Below are 18,843 nucleotides of genomic sequence, written 5' to 3'. Positions count from 1 at the left end.
AAAACTCATATGCACAATACCTCTGTGGGGTCCTCAATGATTTTTAAGTGTATAAAGTGTTCCTAAGACTAAAAAGTTTGGTAATTGCAGTTTTAACCCAAACAGATGCTTTCTTATAATGCTGAGAATTTTAGAACTTCTTCATATCAAGAGGAGTGGGAGTCATAAATATTTGGAGTTTTTATTGTTGGACTAATTATGTAATAGAATTAATGTTTTTTGTTGAGGATTGGCTCTGCTTTAGTGCCATTTCTAATAACCAAGTCATTTCTCACCTATTATGAATGAAATAACCTAAGCTGGGAAGGTAGACTAGAGTGAAATAAAATCTACCCATCTCTTGATCACATTCTCTACACTTTAATGAAAATTTCTAGTCTTTATTTAGCAATTCAGTCTACAAAGTACATTCACACTCAATTAATTTTCACTAACAATCTTTTATTGTTATCCTCAATTTACAAATGAGGCAAAGAAGTTGTAATTATCTAAAAATTATATGGCCAGAAATTTGTAGACTCACACATAATAAACAAGAGGGCATGCCACAGAAGAAAGAACGTGTTCTTCAGGATTAAAAGCTTAATTTGACTCTATGTCCATTGGTTACTAGCTGTGCAGATTTGTATCTCAATCACATTTAAGTAAGCGGCTGTGTTTTCCCTTCTGAAAAATGGCTAATATAATACCTACATTATCAAATAGTTATGAGAATTAAACTGGATAATATACATAAAATACTTACTCTGTGGAAGATTCTCAGTGATAGCTAATCATCTCACACGCTAGTAAAGCAATGCTTAAAATTTTCCAAGCCAGGCTTCAGTAATACGTGAACCGTGAACTTCCAGATGTTAAAGCTGGTTTTAGAAAAGGCAGAGGAACCAGAGATCAAATTGCCAACATCCACTGGATCATCAAAAAAGCAAGAGAATCCCATAAAAAAACATCTATTTCTGCTTTATTGACTATGCCAAAGCCTTTGACTGTGTGGATCACAATAAACTGTGGAAAATTCTTCAAGAGATGGGAATACCAGACCACCTGACCTGCCTCCTGAGAAACCTATATGCAGGTCAGGAAGCAAGAATTAGAACTGGACATGGAACAATAGACTGGTTCCAAATAGGAAAAGGAGTACATCAGGGGTGTATATTGTCACCCTGCTTATTTAACTTCTATGCAGAGTACATCATGAGAAACACTGGGCTGGAAGAAGCACAAGCTGGAATCAAGATTGCCAGGAGAAATATCAATAACCTCAGATATGCAGATGACGCCACCCTTATGGCAGAAAATGAAGAGGAGCTAAAGAGCCTCTTGATGAAAGTGAAAGAGGAGAGTGAAAAAGTTGTCTTAAAGCTCAACATTCAGAAAATGAAGATCATGGCATCCAGTCCCATCACTTCATGGCAAATAGATGGGGAAACAGTGGAAATAGTGGCTGACTATTTTTCTGGGCTCCAAAATCACTGCAGATGGTGATTGCAGCCATGAAATTAAAAGATGCTTACTCCTTGGAAGGAAAGTTGTGACCAACCTAGATAGCATATTCAAAAGCAGAGACATTACTTTCCCAACAAAGGTGCATCCAGTCAAGGCTATGGTTTTTCCAGTGGTCATGTATGGATGTGAGAGTTGGAGTATAAAGGAAGCTGAGCACCAAAGAATTGATGCTTTTGAACTGTGGTATTGGAGAAGACTCTTGAGAGTCCCTTGGACTGCAAGGAGATCCAACCAGTCCATCCTAAAGGAGATCAGTCCTGGGTGTTCATTGGTAGGAGTGACGTTGAAGCTGAAATTCCAATACTTTGGCCGCCTGATGTGAAGAGCTGACTCATTTGAAACAACCCTTATGCTGGGAAAGATTGAGGGCAGGAGGAGAAGGGGATGACAGAGGATGAGATGGTTGGATGGCATCACTGACTCGATGGACATTGGTTTGGGTGGACTCCGGGAGTTGGTGATGGACAGGGAGGCCTGGCGTGCTGAGGTTCATGGGGTCGCAAAGAGTCAGACACGACTGAGTGACTGAACTGAGCTGAATTGAATATTGGGTTGTTCAAAAAGTTCATTCAAATGTTTCTATAACATCTTACAGAAAAACCCAGACAAGCTTTCTGGCCAACTGAATATTGTGTTAAATAGTCATGCTTACTACCAAAAATTAGTTCTTTTTTAGGACTCTCTTGTGAGTTCTGGAAAGGATCATTGTCATGATTTGTTGGTAACTGGACTCTTGTACTCTTTATAAATATAAAAAATATATGGATCATATTAGTTGCTTTTAAACTCAGTAAATTAAGTGGGAAAGGCAGTAGGTGAGAAAGAAGACCACGATTAACTTACTTTGTGAAATCTTTTTGTAGGTGAGTTACGGAAAAGGCTGGAAGAAATGGAAGCTCTGATAAACCAACTTTCCAGGGAAAAGAGTATCTTCACTCTGCAGATTCAAGACCTGAAAGGGCAACTGGCAGAAGAAACCAAAGTAAGGCATCTATTATTTCTCACCAGGCATTTCATGGCATGTTTTTTTTTTTTTTTAAATAGTGCTTGCTAGGTTGGCTTGAATATCTTCTTATATAAAGGAAGAGGGGTAAGTGCTCTCGCAGTTAAGGAAAAAAAGACCTGTTGGATCTTGGATATGCTGAGAAGGACTCTGATCACTGAAGGATCATCCTCAGTAATTTAAATTGCTTTTCTAGTTTGTCAGATTTAGAGCAAGGAAACTGTGTTTCCATTTTGCATTATTACTTGAACAGAGCATCAGCAAAGTTCTTTATGGATTTTTGATTCTGAATTGCACAAAGAAGTGGAATTAATTAAAAGATCAGGATAAAATGAATGGGACTGGATTCATTCAATATTACTTTTAAATTGTCAAGTGAATTATAGATATTAGTTATTTCTTTTCAAGAGAATATATAATGTTGCTAGTAGGTGATCTCGGTAGATGTGATTCTTTAATGTTAAAGCATAGTGACTAAAGTGAGAGATGGATTCTTTGAGCCCTGGTATTCAAGTCTATTCTTATTTCATATTCAAGGCATCTTCTAAGACCCCAAAGGACTTCACTTGTATATAATCTCACTGAAAAGGCATCTACTCCAAGGGTAAAAGCCATTGACTCTGCAGACTTCTCTTTTTAAATGTTTTCTTTTATCCGCCACATTCTCCTCATTTTCTATATTACACGTACATTTAAAAATTACTACCATGATTCATGCTTCAGACATCATGCTGGATGCTTCTTTGATGTCATCTAAACCTTCAGATGTTAAGTCATATGAAACTGGTAGAATTATTTTCTTTTTTTTACATGAAGTAACCAAGGCTCTGAGAAGACAAATAACTCATCCAAGATCATGTAGCTAGCAGTAGACTGTAGGAAGTTTAGCAGGTTCTGAAATGACTAGATTTATAGTTTAGTAGATCTCTCTGGCTGACTTCTCTGGTATGCCAGGCTTCCAACTGGCATATCAGGCCGCTTTCTCAGGCCAAGCCTCCTTCTGTGACCCTACCTTCTATAGCTGCGTCTTGCATTTACTCACTTCTCCTGGAGATCAGTGGAGAAATAACTCCAGAAAGAATGAAGGGATGGAGCCAAAGCAGAAACAATACCCAGCTGTGGATGTGACTCATGACAGAAGTAAGATCTGATGCTGTAAAGAGCAATATTGCATAGGAACCTGGCATGTCAGGGCCATGAATCAAGGCAAATTGGAAGTGGTCAAACAGGAGATGGCAAGAGTGAATGTTGACATTCTAGGAATCAGCGAACTAAAATGGACTGGAATGGGTGAATTTAACTCAGATTATCATTATATCTACTACTGCGGGCAGGAATCCCTCAGAAGAAATGGAGTAGCCATCATGGTCAACAAAAGAGTCCAAAATGCAGTACTTGGATGCAATCTCAAAAACCACAGAATGATCTCTGTTCATTTACAAGGCAAACCATTCAATATCATGGTAATCCAAGTCTATGCCCCAACCAGTAACGCTGAAGAAGCTGAAGTTGAACAGTTCTATGAAGACCTATAAGACCTTTTAGAACTAACACCCAAAAAAGATGTCCTTTTCATTATAGGGGACTAGAATGCAAAAGTAGGAAGTCAAGAAACACCTGGAGTAACAGGCAAATTTGGCCTTGGAATACGGAATGAAGCAGGGCAAAGACTAATAGAGTTTTGCCAAGAAAATGCACTGATCATAACAAACACCCTCTTCCAACAACACAAGAGAAGACTCTACACATGGACATCACCAGATGGTCAACACCGAAATCAGACTGATTATATTCTTTGCAGCCAAAGATGGAGAAGCTCTATGCAGTCAGCAAAAACAAGACTGGGAGCTGACTGTGGCTCAGATCATGAACTCCTTATTGCCAAATTCAGACTGAAATTGAAGAAAGTGGGGAAAACCACTAGATCATTCAGGTATGACCTAAATCAAATCCCTTATGATTATACAGTGGAAGTGAGAAATAGATTTAAGGGACTAGATCTGATAGACAGAGTGCCTGACGAACTATGGACGGAGGTTCGTGACATTGTACAGGAGACAGGGATCAAGACCATCCCTGTGGAAAAGAAATGCAAAAAGGCAAAATGGCTGTCTGGGGAGGCCTTACAAATAGCTTTGAAAGAAGAGAAGTGTAAAGCAAAGGAGAAAAGGAAAGATATAGGCATCTGAACGCAGAGTTCCAAAGAATAGCAAGAAGAGATAAGAAAGCCTTCTTCAGCAATCAATGCAAAGAAATAGAGGAAAACAACAGAATGGGAAAGACTAGAGATCTCTTCAAGAAAATTAGAGATACCAAGGGAACATTTCATGCAAACATGGGCTCGATAAAGGACAGAAATGGTATGGACCTAACAGAAGCAGAAGATATTAAGAAGAGGTGGTAAGAATACACAGAAGAACTGTACAAAAAAGATCTTCACGATCCAGATAATCACGATGGTGTGATCACTCATCTAGAGCCAGACATCCTGGAATGTGAAGTCAAGTGCGCCTTAGAAAGCATCACTACGAACAAAGCTAGTGGAGGAGATGGAATTCCAGTTGAGCTATTTCAAATCCTGAAAGATGATGCTGTGAAAGTGCTGCACTCAATACGCCCGCAAATTTGGAAAACTCAGCAGTGGCCACAGGACTGGAAAAGGTCAGTTTTCATTCCAATCCCAAAGAAAGGCAATGCCAAAGAATGCTCAAACTACTGCACAATTGCACTCATCTCACACGCTAGTAAAGTAATGCTCAAAATTCTCCAAGCCAGGCTTCAGCAATATGTGAACCGTGAACTTCCTGATGTTCAAGCTGGTTTTAGAAAAGGCAGAGGAACCAGAGATCAAATTGCCAACATCCGCTGGATCATGGAAAAAGCAAGAGAGTTCCAGAAAAGCATCTATTTCTGCTTTATTGACTATGCCAAAGCCTTTGACTGTGTGGATCACAATAAACTGTGGAAAATTCTGAAAGAGATGGAAATACCAGACTACCTAATCTGCCTCTTGAGAAATTTGTATGCAGGTCAGGAAGCAACAGTTAGAACTGGACATGGAACCACAGACTGGTTCCAAATAGGAAAAGGAGTACGTCAAGGCTGTATATTGTCACCCTGCTTATTTAACTTATATGCAGAGTACATCATGAGAAACACTGGACTGGAAGAAACACACGCTGGAATCAAGATTGCTGGGAGAAATATCAATAACCTCAGATATGCAGATGACACCACCCTTATGGTAGAAAGTGAAGAGGAACTAAAAAGCCTCTTGATGAAAGTGAAAGAGGAGAGTGAAAAAGTTGTCTTAAAGCTCAACATTCAGAAAATGAAGATCATGGCATCCGGTCCCATCACTTCATGGGAAATAGATGGGTAAACAGTGGAAACAGTATCAGACTTTATTTTTGGGGCTCCAAAATCACTGCAGATGGTGACTGCAGCCATGAAGTTAAAAGACGCTTACTCCTTGGAAGGAAAGTTATGACCAAGCTAGATAGCATATTCAAAAGCAGAGACATTACTTTGCCAACAAAGGTCCGTCTAGTCAAGGCTATGGTTTTTCCTGTGGTCATGTATGGATGTGAGAGTTGGACTGTGAAGAAGGCTGAGCACCAAAGAATTGATGCCTTTGAACTGTGGTGTTGGAGAAGACTCTTGAGAGTCCCTTGGACTGCAAGGAGATCCAACCAGTCCATTCTGAAGGAGATCAGCCCTGGGATTTCTTTGGAAGGAATGATGCTAAAGCTGAAACTCCAGTACTTTGGGCACCTCATGCGAAGAGTTGACTCATTGGAAAAGACTCTGATGCTGGGAGGGATTGGGGGCAAGAGGAGAAGGGGACGACAGAGGATGAGATGGCTGGATGGCATCACTGACTCGATGGATGTGAGAACTCCGGGAATTGGTGATGGACAGGGAGGCCTGGCGTGCTGTGATTCATGGGGTCGCAAAGAGTCGGATACGACTGAGTGACTGAACTGAACTGAACTGAATCACCGTGGCTGCCTCACTGCCTCTTAAATAAGCTGCCATCATTAGGACTATTCCCACTGTTTGAAAGCCCTTCTTGGAGGCCTTTGGGGCATGATGAGAAAAAGCCAAACATGTGTCCTCTTGTCAGTCTGTTTTATGATCTCAGTGCTCTCAGCAATCTTATTTATTAATTTTTGTACATACTTGTTTTCATATGTCCTCCTCCATTTAGGTTCTTTGGACAAAGGCTTTGTCTCCATTTTATTTACTTTGGTTAACACTGTTGCTTAGAACATGTGTTCACTAAATATATATTAAATGAGAGGAAGGACCACAATTTGAAGCCAAGTTTCCCAGATTCTAATCCTCTGTCCTTCCCAGTGTTAGTTGCTTAGTCATGTCTGACTGTTTATGACCTCAAGGACTATAGCCTGCCAGGCTTCTTTGTCCATGGGATTTCCCAGACAAAAACACTATGGTGGGTTGCCATTCCCTTCTCCAGGGACTCTTCCTGACCCAGGGATTGAACCTGGCTCTCCCACATCACAGGCAGATTCTTACTGTCTGAGCCACCAAGGAACTAAATATTATTCCTCCTCATTCAAAGCCCTTCAGTGTCTGCCTGAGGCTGCCATTAACCAAGCCTTGTGCTTTCAGAGCTGCATCTGGGAAGAGGTTTCTTCCTAATTTGTATTAAGGACCCATGAGGACTGGCAGAGACCCTGCTTCTTCCCACTAGACTAGGTTATCTCTTGGGAATGATGTTGCTAGGTTAATCAAACCATGCCTTAAGTGACAAATAATTATTAGCTCTACAGTCCAATAAATACAGAAGCCACTACTGTGCTACAGGTGGCTACCTGAATTTAAATTGATATTAATTAGAATTAAATAAAATTGAAATTCAGTTGGGCACATTTTGAATGTTTAACAGCCACATGACTAGTGGTTACCGTATTGGACAATATATATAGAGAGAATATTTTTATCACTACGGAAACTTCTATTGGATAGCACTGTTTTAAAGTAATAAAGATTTTAGAGATTTGCATGTAAAATAAAAGATTTTGTTTTCTTTATCAATGGAATGAAAAGGCTAGACTAAACTCAGTGGTCCTTTCTAGCCCAAACGAGACCAGTGTCTTGTATATTGCTAAATATAAATCTTACTACCTAAGTGATAGTGAGTGTTTTGCTACCTTTGCATGCTGCACTATTTCTAGAACTCCAGGCCTGTCTATTATTGAAGCCCACATTGTCAGGCTGGCATTTCCCTAAATAGAACTCTCTTCCTTGTTTTAATGGCAGCAATTAGATACCCTCTCCTTTCTCTTGTCCCAAATTCTCTCCCTAGTATTAACTAGCTAGGTTCAGGTTCAGCTTGCATCTGTGGCAGGTGGTTATTAACCTTATCTAAAAAAGATGATGTCACCTCTGAAGCTTTCATCATTAATGGTGGTGGTGCCTTTTTATACCTGTGTGTGTCCCCTGCAGTCACAGAGTGCCCTGGCCCAGGCCGTGAAGTCGGCCAAGCGTGATTGTGACCTTCTACGAGAGCAGTACGAGGAAGAGCAAGCAGCCAAGGCTGAGCTGCTGCAGGCCCTGCTCAAAGGCAATGCTGAAATGGTGAAGTGGAGGACCAAGTACGAGGATGACACCATCCAGCGTGCTGAGGACTTGGAGGATGCCAAGTGAGTGGGGCAGGGCTACCCTGACCCTGGAGTTAGTTATGCAGAGGACTCTGAGAATAGTGGCTTTGTCTTCAAGGCTTCACATGTGCACTTAGCAAGTCCTCACCAACTGTGTGAATAAGCCCAAGACCAAAGCTGAAACAGCCACCACTGGCAAGAAGCACATACTCTAGAGAGGTTCAAAAATTAATATTATAATACAGAGCGACAAACATTAGAGAGAAGTCCTGGGGGGAAAGGAGGTTCTTTCTAGAGATAGAAGAGAAGTCTTCACAGATGTGACTGAGCTATGGTCTGAAAACAGGCTAACATGTAAAATCCTGGGTTTCATTTGGAACACCAGAAAAATGGAGTCCACGTCTGTATACATCTCCATACATTAAAGTTATCCAAAAATGTCTCTGATCTACAACTTGTAGACTACAAAGTTGTCTGTGAAGATGGACAGGGGCAGCTGGAAATGTGTTAGGATCTGTCATCCTGTCTATGGGACAAAAGTTCCTTTGAAAAGAAATCGCCTTTGGGCCACCTCTAAGGTTAGGACATAGACAACACTACACAAAGGCTTTAGAAGTTCTTCCGGGAACTACAGAAGTTTGGGGCCTACATGAATTAAGACTTAGTCCCAGGATGTAGTTCTAAAGCTTTTTGCTCAGAGGTCAAAGAACTGTGTGTCTTTGAGAGACAGTGTCAAACCAGCCTTAAAGGTTGACTCAAAATAGTATGTCCCTGGCTTGGTAGCTTAGCAAAAATCCAGGGAAGATCAATACGTTTCTCTTTAGTATCAACCAAATATATTATTTTTCAGTTCTTCACCTAAATCTTTGAAAGACATTGCTGTACATGTGCTGAACAGCTGCTGTATTCTGTCCCTAAAGGGGGGATACCAAGAGATCTGTCTCTGTAGCCACAATAACTTAAAAAGGGCTTTGTGATGACAGATACTAAAAATACCCATGGTGAATGCGTTAAAAACTCGGGACCACAGAAAAGTGGGGCCTTGAACTGAAATGGCTCCTCATATCCAAAATATGGCATTTGCTTCTAAAGTTAAGATTTTTTTTCCCTAATTGAAGAATTCCGGTGAAAGTGTCTACCAGTCATTCTGTTTGAAGATTTCTAAGAGACAGAAAAGAGAGAAAGTATGTGGGTTACTTATGACCACATAGATTTGTTTGAACTAACAAATCATGGTCTTATAGTCGATGACAACTAGAGAGAAATGGCAAATGTGATTATATCTGAAGACTTTTTTTGTGTGTGTGTGCTTTAAACTTAAACAACAAATAAATAAAGCATTATCTCTATTATGCTTTGCCTCTAAATCCCCTCAGGGAGGTGGAATTACAAAAAAATCTAGGATTGTATTTTTTTGTTTTAAATTGGAAAGTTGAAGATCTGTCTGCTTAGATTTCCAGGCTTGGGTTAGTTTAGTGGAATCAAGCTCCCCCATGAGCCCATTTAGTGCCTCTGAGCTCTGAGTTTCCCCGAGGAAAGGGATTTGATTTCTTCTTCTCCCACATCTTCTTGCATATTCTAGGCAACCATGTAGGTGCTTATGGTTGGCAAGTTAAAGAGCAAAATGGCAGTTGGCAGTAAATGTAGAAAAACATTATCAGCCAAATGAAGGTGATCAGTTGTCCAGTTTGCCCTGGATTTGCCAGATTTGAGCCCTGATAGCCCTGTGTCCTGGCACAACCCCTCAGTCCCTCAGCAGTTGGTCACCCAAAGTAAAATTCCTGTTTTCTGGTTCCAGTTAAGCATTTCTAAACTAGTTAACATATGTGCAATTATTTTACAAGATTCTTGTTTTAAGTGGGATAGAACATCAGAATCTCCTATTTTTTATCCAGCTTTATAGAAATATGATTGACATACACCATTGTGTATGGTGTACAGTTAAGGTGTACAATATAATAATTTGAAATATGCACATGTTGTGAAATCTTTACCACAGTATGGTTGGTTAATACCTCCTTTACCCCACAGAATTACCATTTTGTTATTGTTGTTATGGTGAGAAAATTAAAGCTCTATTCTCATAGCAACACTCACATATATAATACAATATTATCAACAATAGTCACCATGCAGTACATCAGAGTCTTCTCTTAACAGTTAAGAAGAATGAAGCAAAGACATGAAGTGACTATGGCTAGAAAGCCAGTGAGCAAAGAGTAGTTGTTGGAGCCCAGGTCCTTCCTGGACACTGAGCACAGGTTGGTTTTGACAGGATTCCTAAAGGGGGCTTTATGAGCACATTGCTCTGTTGGGTTAGTTATGTGGCACATATTAATTCCTGAGGACCATTTTCTGTTTAATAACAGTAGATTGGAAAAAGCTTTGGTACATACAGTACCTTTCATGTAAGAGGTGTGATGAATGAGTAGAATGGAACTACCAGTGTCCCTGCAGGAGACATGAACAAGAGAACACATTGCATCCATTAGGGAGCATAAGAGCACTGCATTGTAAGTGTGGTGGAAGGGAAGCATTTTAATAAGCTGCTCCATCTCAGAGTATGCTGAAGGGAGGACAGACAGAGGCTAAAGTATCCCCTAACAGCAGCAGGACCTGATAAGTGAGCATACCGCTGGGATGGATGTGGGTATACACGGTGGGGAAGAGGAGCCCAGTTGGAGAAGAAATTCAGAGAAGAGAGAATCTGGGCATGTTTAAAAGTCAGATGATGAGAGGGGGAGACAGTGAGCAGGAGAGAGCTGAAGAAGGCTCTTTGCAAGCAAGGTAGCCAAGGAACTCTTTAGAGACTGCTGCTGCTGCTGCTGCTAAGTCACTTCAGTCGTGTCCGACTCTGTGTGACCCCATAGACGGCAGCCCACCTGGCTTCCCGTCCCTGGGATTCTCCAGGCAAGAACACTGGAGTGGGTTGCCATTTCCCTCTTCAATGCATGAATGTGAAAAGTGAAAGTGAAGTCGCTCAGTCGTGTCGGACTCTTAGCGACCCCATGGACTGCAGCCTACCAGGCTCCTCTGTCCATGGGATTTTCTAGGCAAAAGTACTGGAGTGGTGTGCCATTGCCTTCTCCGCTTTAGAGACTAGATATGCCCAAAACTTTTAACAGTTGCTTACTGCTGGGTGTTCAGTACCATCTTCCTCTTATTCCCTTTTCTTGTTCTGGATAATGTCTGCATTGCTTATTTAAGGTTCAGGGAAAGCAGATACTTACAGGGATTCAGAGATTCTGAGTTTTAAGTCCAGGTTGCCAAAGGGTGGGGGAACATAAAGGACCTGTGGACACAGGAGCCAGAGGGTGGTGGTCAGCAGATATCTGGGTTCTACAGCACAAGGAGGTCTTTTTCAGACACAAGGTACTTCCCTTCATACTGTGAAACCACCCTTGGGGGCTCCCCTGTTTGCACCGCAGCGCTGTGTTTAATAAGGACACATTGGATGAGAGTTGTGGCTTCATTCCCCTTTGGGCCTCCTCTTCTCAGGAAGAAGCTGGCACTTCGGTTGCAGGAGGCTGCGGAAGCCATGGGGGTGGCCAATGCCAGAAACGCCTCCCTGGAGAGGGCCAGGCTCCGACTGCAACTTGAGCTCGGGGACACCCTGTCTGATCTCGGGCAGGCGCGGTCTGCGGCTGCCGCACTCAACCAGAAGCAGCAGCATTTTGACAAGAGCCTGGACGACTGGAGGCGGAAGCACGAGGAGTCCCAGGCGATGCTGGATGCCGCAAAAAAGGAGGCCCGCGCCCTCAGCATCCAGCTCCTGGAGCTCAGGCACAGCTACGAGGAGGGCACCATGAGCCAGGAGGCCCTGCGGAGGGAGAATAAGCACCTGAAAGGTACATTGTGTTGAGAAGCCAGCCGGGCACCGGAAGTGCTCTCGCCGGGGACTCGGCCGCCGCCTCCAGCATAGAGGGCTCAGCCTCTTCACAGTCCTGCTTGGGTCTTAACTTTGCCATTTGTAATACTTCCTTTGGATTTTTTTTTTTTTTTTTAACGACAGATACTATTTTCATTAAATGAGTTCTAAAAATAAGACTACATTGCTGCCTTCAGCCCCAGTTCCCCACAGTAAAGTAAGCGTATTAAGAATTTCTTTATATCTCTAGCCTTACCAAGATTTTCCATGCACATATGCAGGCAAGTATTTTTTTTAACTTAAATTGCAGATTATTCTGTACCTTTTAAAAATTTATTAATATATTTTCTCATTTAACAAATACTTCAAAAGCCTAGCCTGTGTGCCAGGCACTGTTCTTTATACAAATATTCATTATTTAAGTCTCAGAACAATCTTAAGAGTTAGTTTCTCTATCTGTAAAATGCAGACTAGATTGAGTCATTTAAGTTTAAGAACTTGGCCAAATTCACATTTGCTAAGTGGCTGATCTGAGATTTGAGCCCAGACAGCTTGATTCTACCACATACGTACTTAACTATGGGCTTTGCCACCAGGCCTGTACCTGTAGCCTACCACGTGATTGTTATTAGCAACAGTGTTTATAATAAGGATAACTGACACATTTCAATAGACCTTATTCATTTTAGATACAATTTTCCACAATTATAAATAATCCTACATTGTACATCCCTGTACATATATTTGTGGACATGTACAAATATTTCAGTAGGATAAAGTCCTAGAAATGAAATTGCTGGGTTAAAGGAATGAATTTTTAAATTTTAAAATACTGCCCAGCAGCCCTTCAAAGAGGGCTGCCAATTTATAGCAGCACCAGCAGTGACATGTGTTACAATCCTGAGGTGCCCTGGGAATAAGGTCATTACTCTTGGAGACATAAATAAAACCTGCTTTCTCTGTTGATCTATACCGTCCGTGATCAGTTCACTGGGCCCGTGAGGGGTGCTGGAACAGTTAGAAAACTTTGATGGTGTCAGAAGCACCTAGAGGGCTTGTTAAAACCCAGTTGGGTGGGCCCCTCCCTCAGAGTTTCTGATCTGGTAAGTCTAGGAAGGGGTCTGAGAATTTGTATTTCTAGTAAGTTCCCAGAAATACAAATGGAGACCTCACTTGGTCTGGGGTGGAGCTTGGGCAGAAGTGTGTTTCAGAAGCTCTCCAAGTAATTCTAAGGTGTGGTCAGAGTAGAGAATCACTGCCTTGAGTTTTCTCTTAGGAGCCTGTCTTCTGGACAGGCTATATCAGACAAGAATCTGTTATTCACATGAGAATTATCATCTAATGGGTTTGTTTTTGTAACTTAAAACTTCTTGTCCCATCCTGTCTTAGGCTAGGTATCCTCCGAGCCAGAGAAGCAGACAGGCTCTTGAACACCTTCCACTGCCTCTGGACTGTGGGTAATTCCCAGAGCACTTGGCCCTGCTCTGCTCCTCTAAGGTTCCAGAGGCTTCCTCAATGAAAAGGCAGAACTGACAGTAACAGGGTCCGGTGGTGGAGATTTTATCACTTCTGGATGCCTTGCTCTGTCAAAGGCTTGTGTTCATGAGAGGGTTCATGCGTTGGCTCCTGGCAGACAATGACACGCTGTAAGTTCCCATCCTGGTGTTGCAACTGCTGTCACAACAGCCACCATTATTGGTGTTCATAGCTAAGCTCTTCCACTGAAATAATGACTCCAGGTCTGTGTCCTAGGGCCCCACCAGGCAGTATCTGGTGTGGCTCTGACAAGTGGATTGGCATGTACAGTTGCACAGGTTGTTTGATGCAAATATTCTAAGAAGCACCGTTCTCACCAGTAGTTGTAGACAGCTTTCTGGCAGATTCTAAAAGAATATATTGAAAAGGTATTCATTTTTTCAAATTCAAACAAAGATCCCATAGTGCCAGCAGTGGCCTTGTCATCAAGTTACCAAGAATGGCATGACCAGGGTCCCAGGTGGCCTTCCAGAACAGTCTGTTATGCCTGATAGCATGGGTCTGAGACTGGTTCCTTTCACTGGTTCCTTTCACTAATTTTGTCTTTCTTTCCTCCCCAGAGGAGATTTCTAATCTGACAAATCAGGTGAGAGAAGGAAAGAAGAACTTAAGTAAAATGGAAAAGGTCAAGAAACAGATTGAACAAGAAAAGAATGAAGTTCAGATGGCATTGGAAGAGGCTGAGGTATTACCTCTGGGGAGCAAAGAAGACTTTTATCATTGTGACAGTGCAGAAGATCTGCATTCTAATAACACCACCACCACAAAGACACTTAAGGCTTAACTGCATGCTTGGAACTATGCCAAGTGCTTTGTATGCACTATTTTGTGTAATATCCCTAGCAGACTGTTGTTCTCATTGTGCAAATGAGGAGATTGAGGCTCATTGAACAGGATAAACAATTGTGATGCAGACTCTTGACTGTAAGGAAAACAGGAACCGTGTGTATCTTGTTCCCTGACTTTTCCCCATTACCTAGACCCTTGCTGCTCTAAATGTGGCCTGGAGACCAGTTGCCTGGGCATTGCTGGGGAGCTTGTTAGAAATTCAGACTCTCAGCCCTCTCCCCAGCTCTGTTGAATCAGAATCTGCATTTAAACAAGATTCCTGGGAGGCACTGGACTAGAACATTGCCTGGTGTATAGGAGAAGTTCAATAAATATTTGTTGGATGTTTCATAGCTAAATATCCTCATACCTGACCCTCTCTTTAAATGAAATCAGTCAAAACCTTTTTTTTCCCCCCAAAACTTTGGTTTTAAAAATGAATTCAAAGCAATGTTCTCATTTGTTGCTGAAAATTCATCTTTGTGAAGGTTGTTTGATAGGAGTGTTTTCAGTGTTATGGATTAAATGTTCAGGAAGAATATCTGGCTTTATCCCTAGGCATGTGCTAGCTAGTGATTGAAAGGACCCCCGAGAAAATATTTTTGCCAAAGAGGCTGAACTCAGAAGGAAGTTATCCTGTCATGGTCATTAAGTAGTTAACAAGGCCTACAAAGCTTCTGTTCTCACAGTTGAATTGCATTTTCTTGACCCACCCTTTGACCAAGCACCAGGTAGCATTCAAAATGCACGTCTCATCCACTTACCTTCTAACAGAGACAATCAGTTTTAAAAAGGCATAGCATTCAGTTTCAGGCACAGGCCTTTTGAAAGGTGCTGTAATGAAAAAATGAAACCCCAAAGGATTGCTCTATGTCAAGCAATGTCAGTTTATCCCACCATCACATTTCTGTAAGAAATCTGCCAGGCAGATGTGTCAACTGGATGGCTCTTGACAGAGCACTTGCCTTTTCATGCAAATTGTTTTCTGAGATCTATATTTTATATAGAATCCTTTCAGTTGGCATTGTGGTGTCCCCTAAAGTGGTTGAATTTTGTTTCATTCACTTGTTTCCTTTGGTTCTCCAGTCACCTTGGCTAGGAACTTTCTAAAGCCACTACCTTAACCTCCAAAAGTAACTTTTACAGTAGAAATTTCAAGCAACATGAGAAGCCAATGAGAGCTATGATTGGGCAAGGTTAATGTTAGTCCTACATAACATGTAGAAGTCTTTTTCATTAAATTGACTGGCACAATGAAGGGAGATGGTTAAGGCCATAGCGTTCCTACCATTTAGTAGCACTGCTGCTGCTGCTGCTAAGTCACTTCAGTCGTGTCCGACTCTGTGCGACCCCATAGACGGCAGCCCACCAGGCTCCCCCATCCCTGGGATTCTCCAGGCAAGAACACTGGAGTGGGTTGCCATTTCCTTCTCCAATGCATGAAAGTGAAAAGTGAAAGTGAAGTCGCTCAGTCGTGTCCGACTCTTCACGACCTCATGGACTGCAGCAGCCTACCAGGCTCCTCTGTCCATGGGATTTTCAGGCAAGAGTACTGGCGTGGGGTGCCATTGCCTTCTCCATTAGTAGCACTAGATGGCGTTATATTCTATTCACATTTTCTCAAGTTTTGTCTTCACCTGCATCCATGAATACTTCATCAACTTGGACATGTATTTGTAATACTGGGTTATTTATTTTTCTGGGTGAGCCTTAATGAAAAACATTATCAGACTATTTTTGAAGTCACAAAGCTCAAACTATTGCAGGTCACCTTCAAAGATTCACTTTCTCAGGGCATTCAAAAGGGTTAGAGGTGACAGTTTCCCCTGGAAGGAAAGGCACCATTCCCTCAGAGGAAATTGCTATCCAAGCATTTTTTAAATTTTCTTTTATATTGAAGTTAGTATTGTGAGAACAGCAGCAAGGCTTTAAGCCATATTAAATTCCCAACATCTTTCTTATTTTTATTTTGAAACTGCTACTTGGTTTTACTTTCCACTTTTGGTATTATGTGCTAAGCACTCCTGAGAAGAGGCTATAAAAGTGGCTTCTGCCCTCAGGACTGTCTGCCAGTAGCCAACTGACCAATAGATCGTTGTCACCTCTTGTCCCCTTTATAAACATCCTCCTCTGTCATCTCCAAGTGTTCTGTTTGTTTCTTCTTCTATATGAAATTTTATCTGTGGAACAGACTTTCAAATTTAATCAGACCTACCCTTTTCAACTTGAAACACCTTTATAACATTTCTGGAAGTAATTGCCTTGCCTATATTTAACATTCAAAGGAGCAGGAGCCTTCCCTGCCTGTCAGAGCAATCCATTTGAAGTAATAGTAATAGTTACGATAATAATGGCTCACACCAAGCATTATGTGTCAGGTATACCCCAGTTTCCTTTATTTGAGCGCTCTCCTGTTCCTTGCTCCCCAAATGCTTTCAACTTTTTCTCTATCCCTCTGTGATGTTCAAAATTGAAGTTTCCAGTAGGAGTTATCACCTTCCATGTTTTAGCTTTCATACTTTTATTGATTCATCCTAAAGATGGAACCACTAAAAAAAAGTCTAGAGAAATAAATTTAAAAATTGAAATGTAATCATAGACAAGATTGAACATTTCTACTTAAAAAAAAATGCTTGAGATTCTAGTTCTTGAACTACAGCTGAAAGCCCTCCGGATGTCAGAGCTATAACTAACATGACAAAGAAAGGTAATCACTTGTCTCTCATCCTGTTTCAGTCTTCAGGAATCTGATTTGAACTTTGACTATTCCTAGCAATTCCAAAGAGAGCTCCATTAGTGACATATATTTAGAGAAAAAAATACTTTTGTCCAAAAGTGGGCTTAATTTAATGCTTTTTATTTGTGTATTTCAGGGAGCTCTGGAGCGTAATGAAAGCAAGGTTCTTCGTTTGCAGCTTGAACTCTCAGACACTAAAGCGGAACTTGAAAGGAAGCTTTCAGAGAAAGATGAAGAAATAGAAAATTTTAGGTATGTACAATTATTTTGATGAACAACAGTTACATGTTTCAGGATCCTTAACTGAACAAGGATTCATTGTGTTTGGCTACTTTTATAACCTTTGTTGGAATATCAGCACAGAGACCGCTGGTCTGACCCAACACTAGACTCTTCCTAGTCAGCACAGCACTGTTAGTATAAAAGGATACCTCTAACATGATTACTATTAATGTTTATGATTTTCTTATTCAAGCAGCTTTTACTTGCGTACAAAACTCAAGATAACACACCAAAAAAAGCCAAAGTATGTGGATAAGGACTGTATATACTGCCTGGGTCTCCCTACAACAAGCTTCTTTCTTGAGTATTCAAGACACTGACTGATGGTGCCGAACAGTGAAGGAAAAGAACCCAAAAAAAAGTGATGCTGGACATTAAAATTAATGTCAGATCAGAGTGAAGTTTCCACCTCCCCCCTGCCTGTACCTGTAGCCATTTGTTTGGAGAGGGGCTAAAGCTAAGAGCTAAGCTGCTTATTGAATCCCTGTTGAAGCAGCTGAGTCTTAATAGTCAGGAAACTGAATTAAATAGGAATCCTGGGTTGCAGGATCTTTTCTTAGCTTCATCATAACAAGCTGATGATTTTAGACATCTCACTTCTTAGCTTCTCAGTGAAGTGAGGGGATGAAAGCAGCCCCATCCGTGTCACAGAAGGTGGCGAGGAAGATCAGTAAGCCAATGTTGGCAAAGCACTTCATGCTCTGTAGATCAAAGACACCATTATAAACACATGGAATTAGCTATGATTGTATTATCCATCTGATCTGTTCCCTTAAGTCAGTGCCATATGTCAGCAAGGAAAAGCATTTTTGAGTCTGAGGTTCAACTGGCAATTTGCTTTCAACATGTTTGTTAAACCATTAAGAGAAAAGGTTACCATGTTCAGTTAAACTGGCCTCTTCCCCATAGCCCACCTTCAGACAAAACTCCCATGGGGGTCATCTTTTTAATGAGGGTGTCAAGCCAAATTTGGTCCTCTGTGTGCTTTGAGTTATCTTTGCTCTCACTCACCGGCACTTTCCTCTATAGGACTGACGGTGGGGATGAAATCTGGTCTACTTAAGAGGCTGTGCCTAAAAGACTTTTTTTTTTTTATAAAGGGCAAAAACATTGGACCTTGATATTTGCCCTACTTCCTTCCACGAGGAACAAAACGAATGTCTCCTTGTACCATTAAAAAAAAAAAAAAAAACTCGTTTCAGGTAACGTCAAACCTGTGCCTATTAATAAACCCAGCTAAGAAAAAATGAGTCCTCAGAGAGTCTGCGTCTTGTCAGGTACCTCTGATGTCGTAGAGAGAGCTGTTCACCAATTATAATAATTTAAGTGCAAAGGAAGCTGGAGATCCAAACAGCTAGGGCTGGGAGAAGAAAGAATTGAAGCTGAGGCGGGAGCTGTCAAGGGGCTGAAAAAAGAAGGGCGGGCTGGAGGGAGGAGTGAGCTGTTCATGAGTTTT

General features: G+C 41.4%; 1 protein-coding gene across 1 annotated transcript in view; it reads left to right on the top strand.

The window, feature by feature from the left end:
• MYH15 (myosin heavy chain 15) overlaps window positions 1–18,843 on the top strand; it is a 159,670-nt gene that overhangs the window by 115,904 nt on the left and 24,923 nt on the right. Inside the window, exons 29-33 of the mRNA XM_027514018.1 lie at window positions 2,370–2,488; window positions 7,982–8,178; window positions 11,635–11,984; window positions 14,101–14,225; window positions 17,242–17,357. Of these exons, the coding sequence (XP_027369819.1) occupies window positions 2,370–2,488; window positions 7,982–8,178; window positions 11,635–11,984; window positions 14,101–14,225; window positions 17,242–17,357 (907 nt within the window). The remainder of the gene's footprint in view (window positions 1–2,369; window positions 2,489–7,981; window positions 8,179–11,634; window positions 11,985–14,100; window positions 14,226–17,241; window positions 17,358–18,843) is intronic.

The sequence above is a fragment of the Bos indicus x Bos taurus genome, chromosome 1 (genome assembly GCF_003369695.1).
Source record: "Bos indicus x Bos taurus breed Angus x Brahman F1 hybrid chromosome 1, Bos_hybrid_MaternalHap_v2.0, whole genome shotgun sequence".
Classification (NCBI taxonomy): domain Eukaryota; kingdom Metazoa; phylum Chordata; class Mammalia; order Artiodactyla; family Bovidae; genus Bos; species Bos indicus x Bos taurus.
The sequence above is the reverse complement of the archived record's forward strand: the minus strand, read 5'-3'. Positions and strand labels throughout refer to the sequence as shown.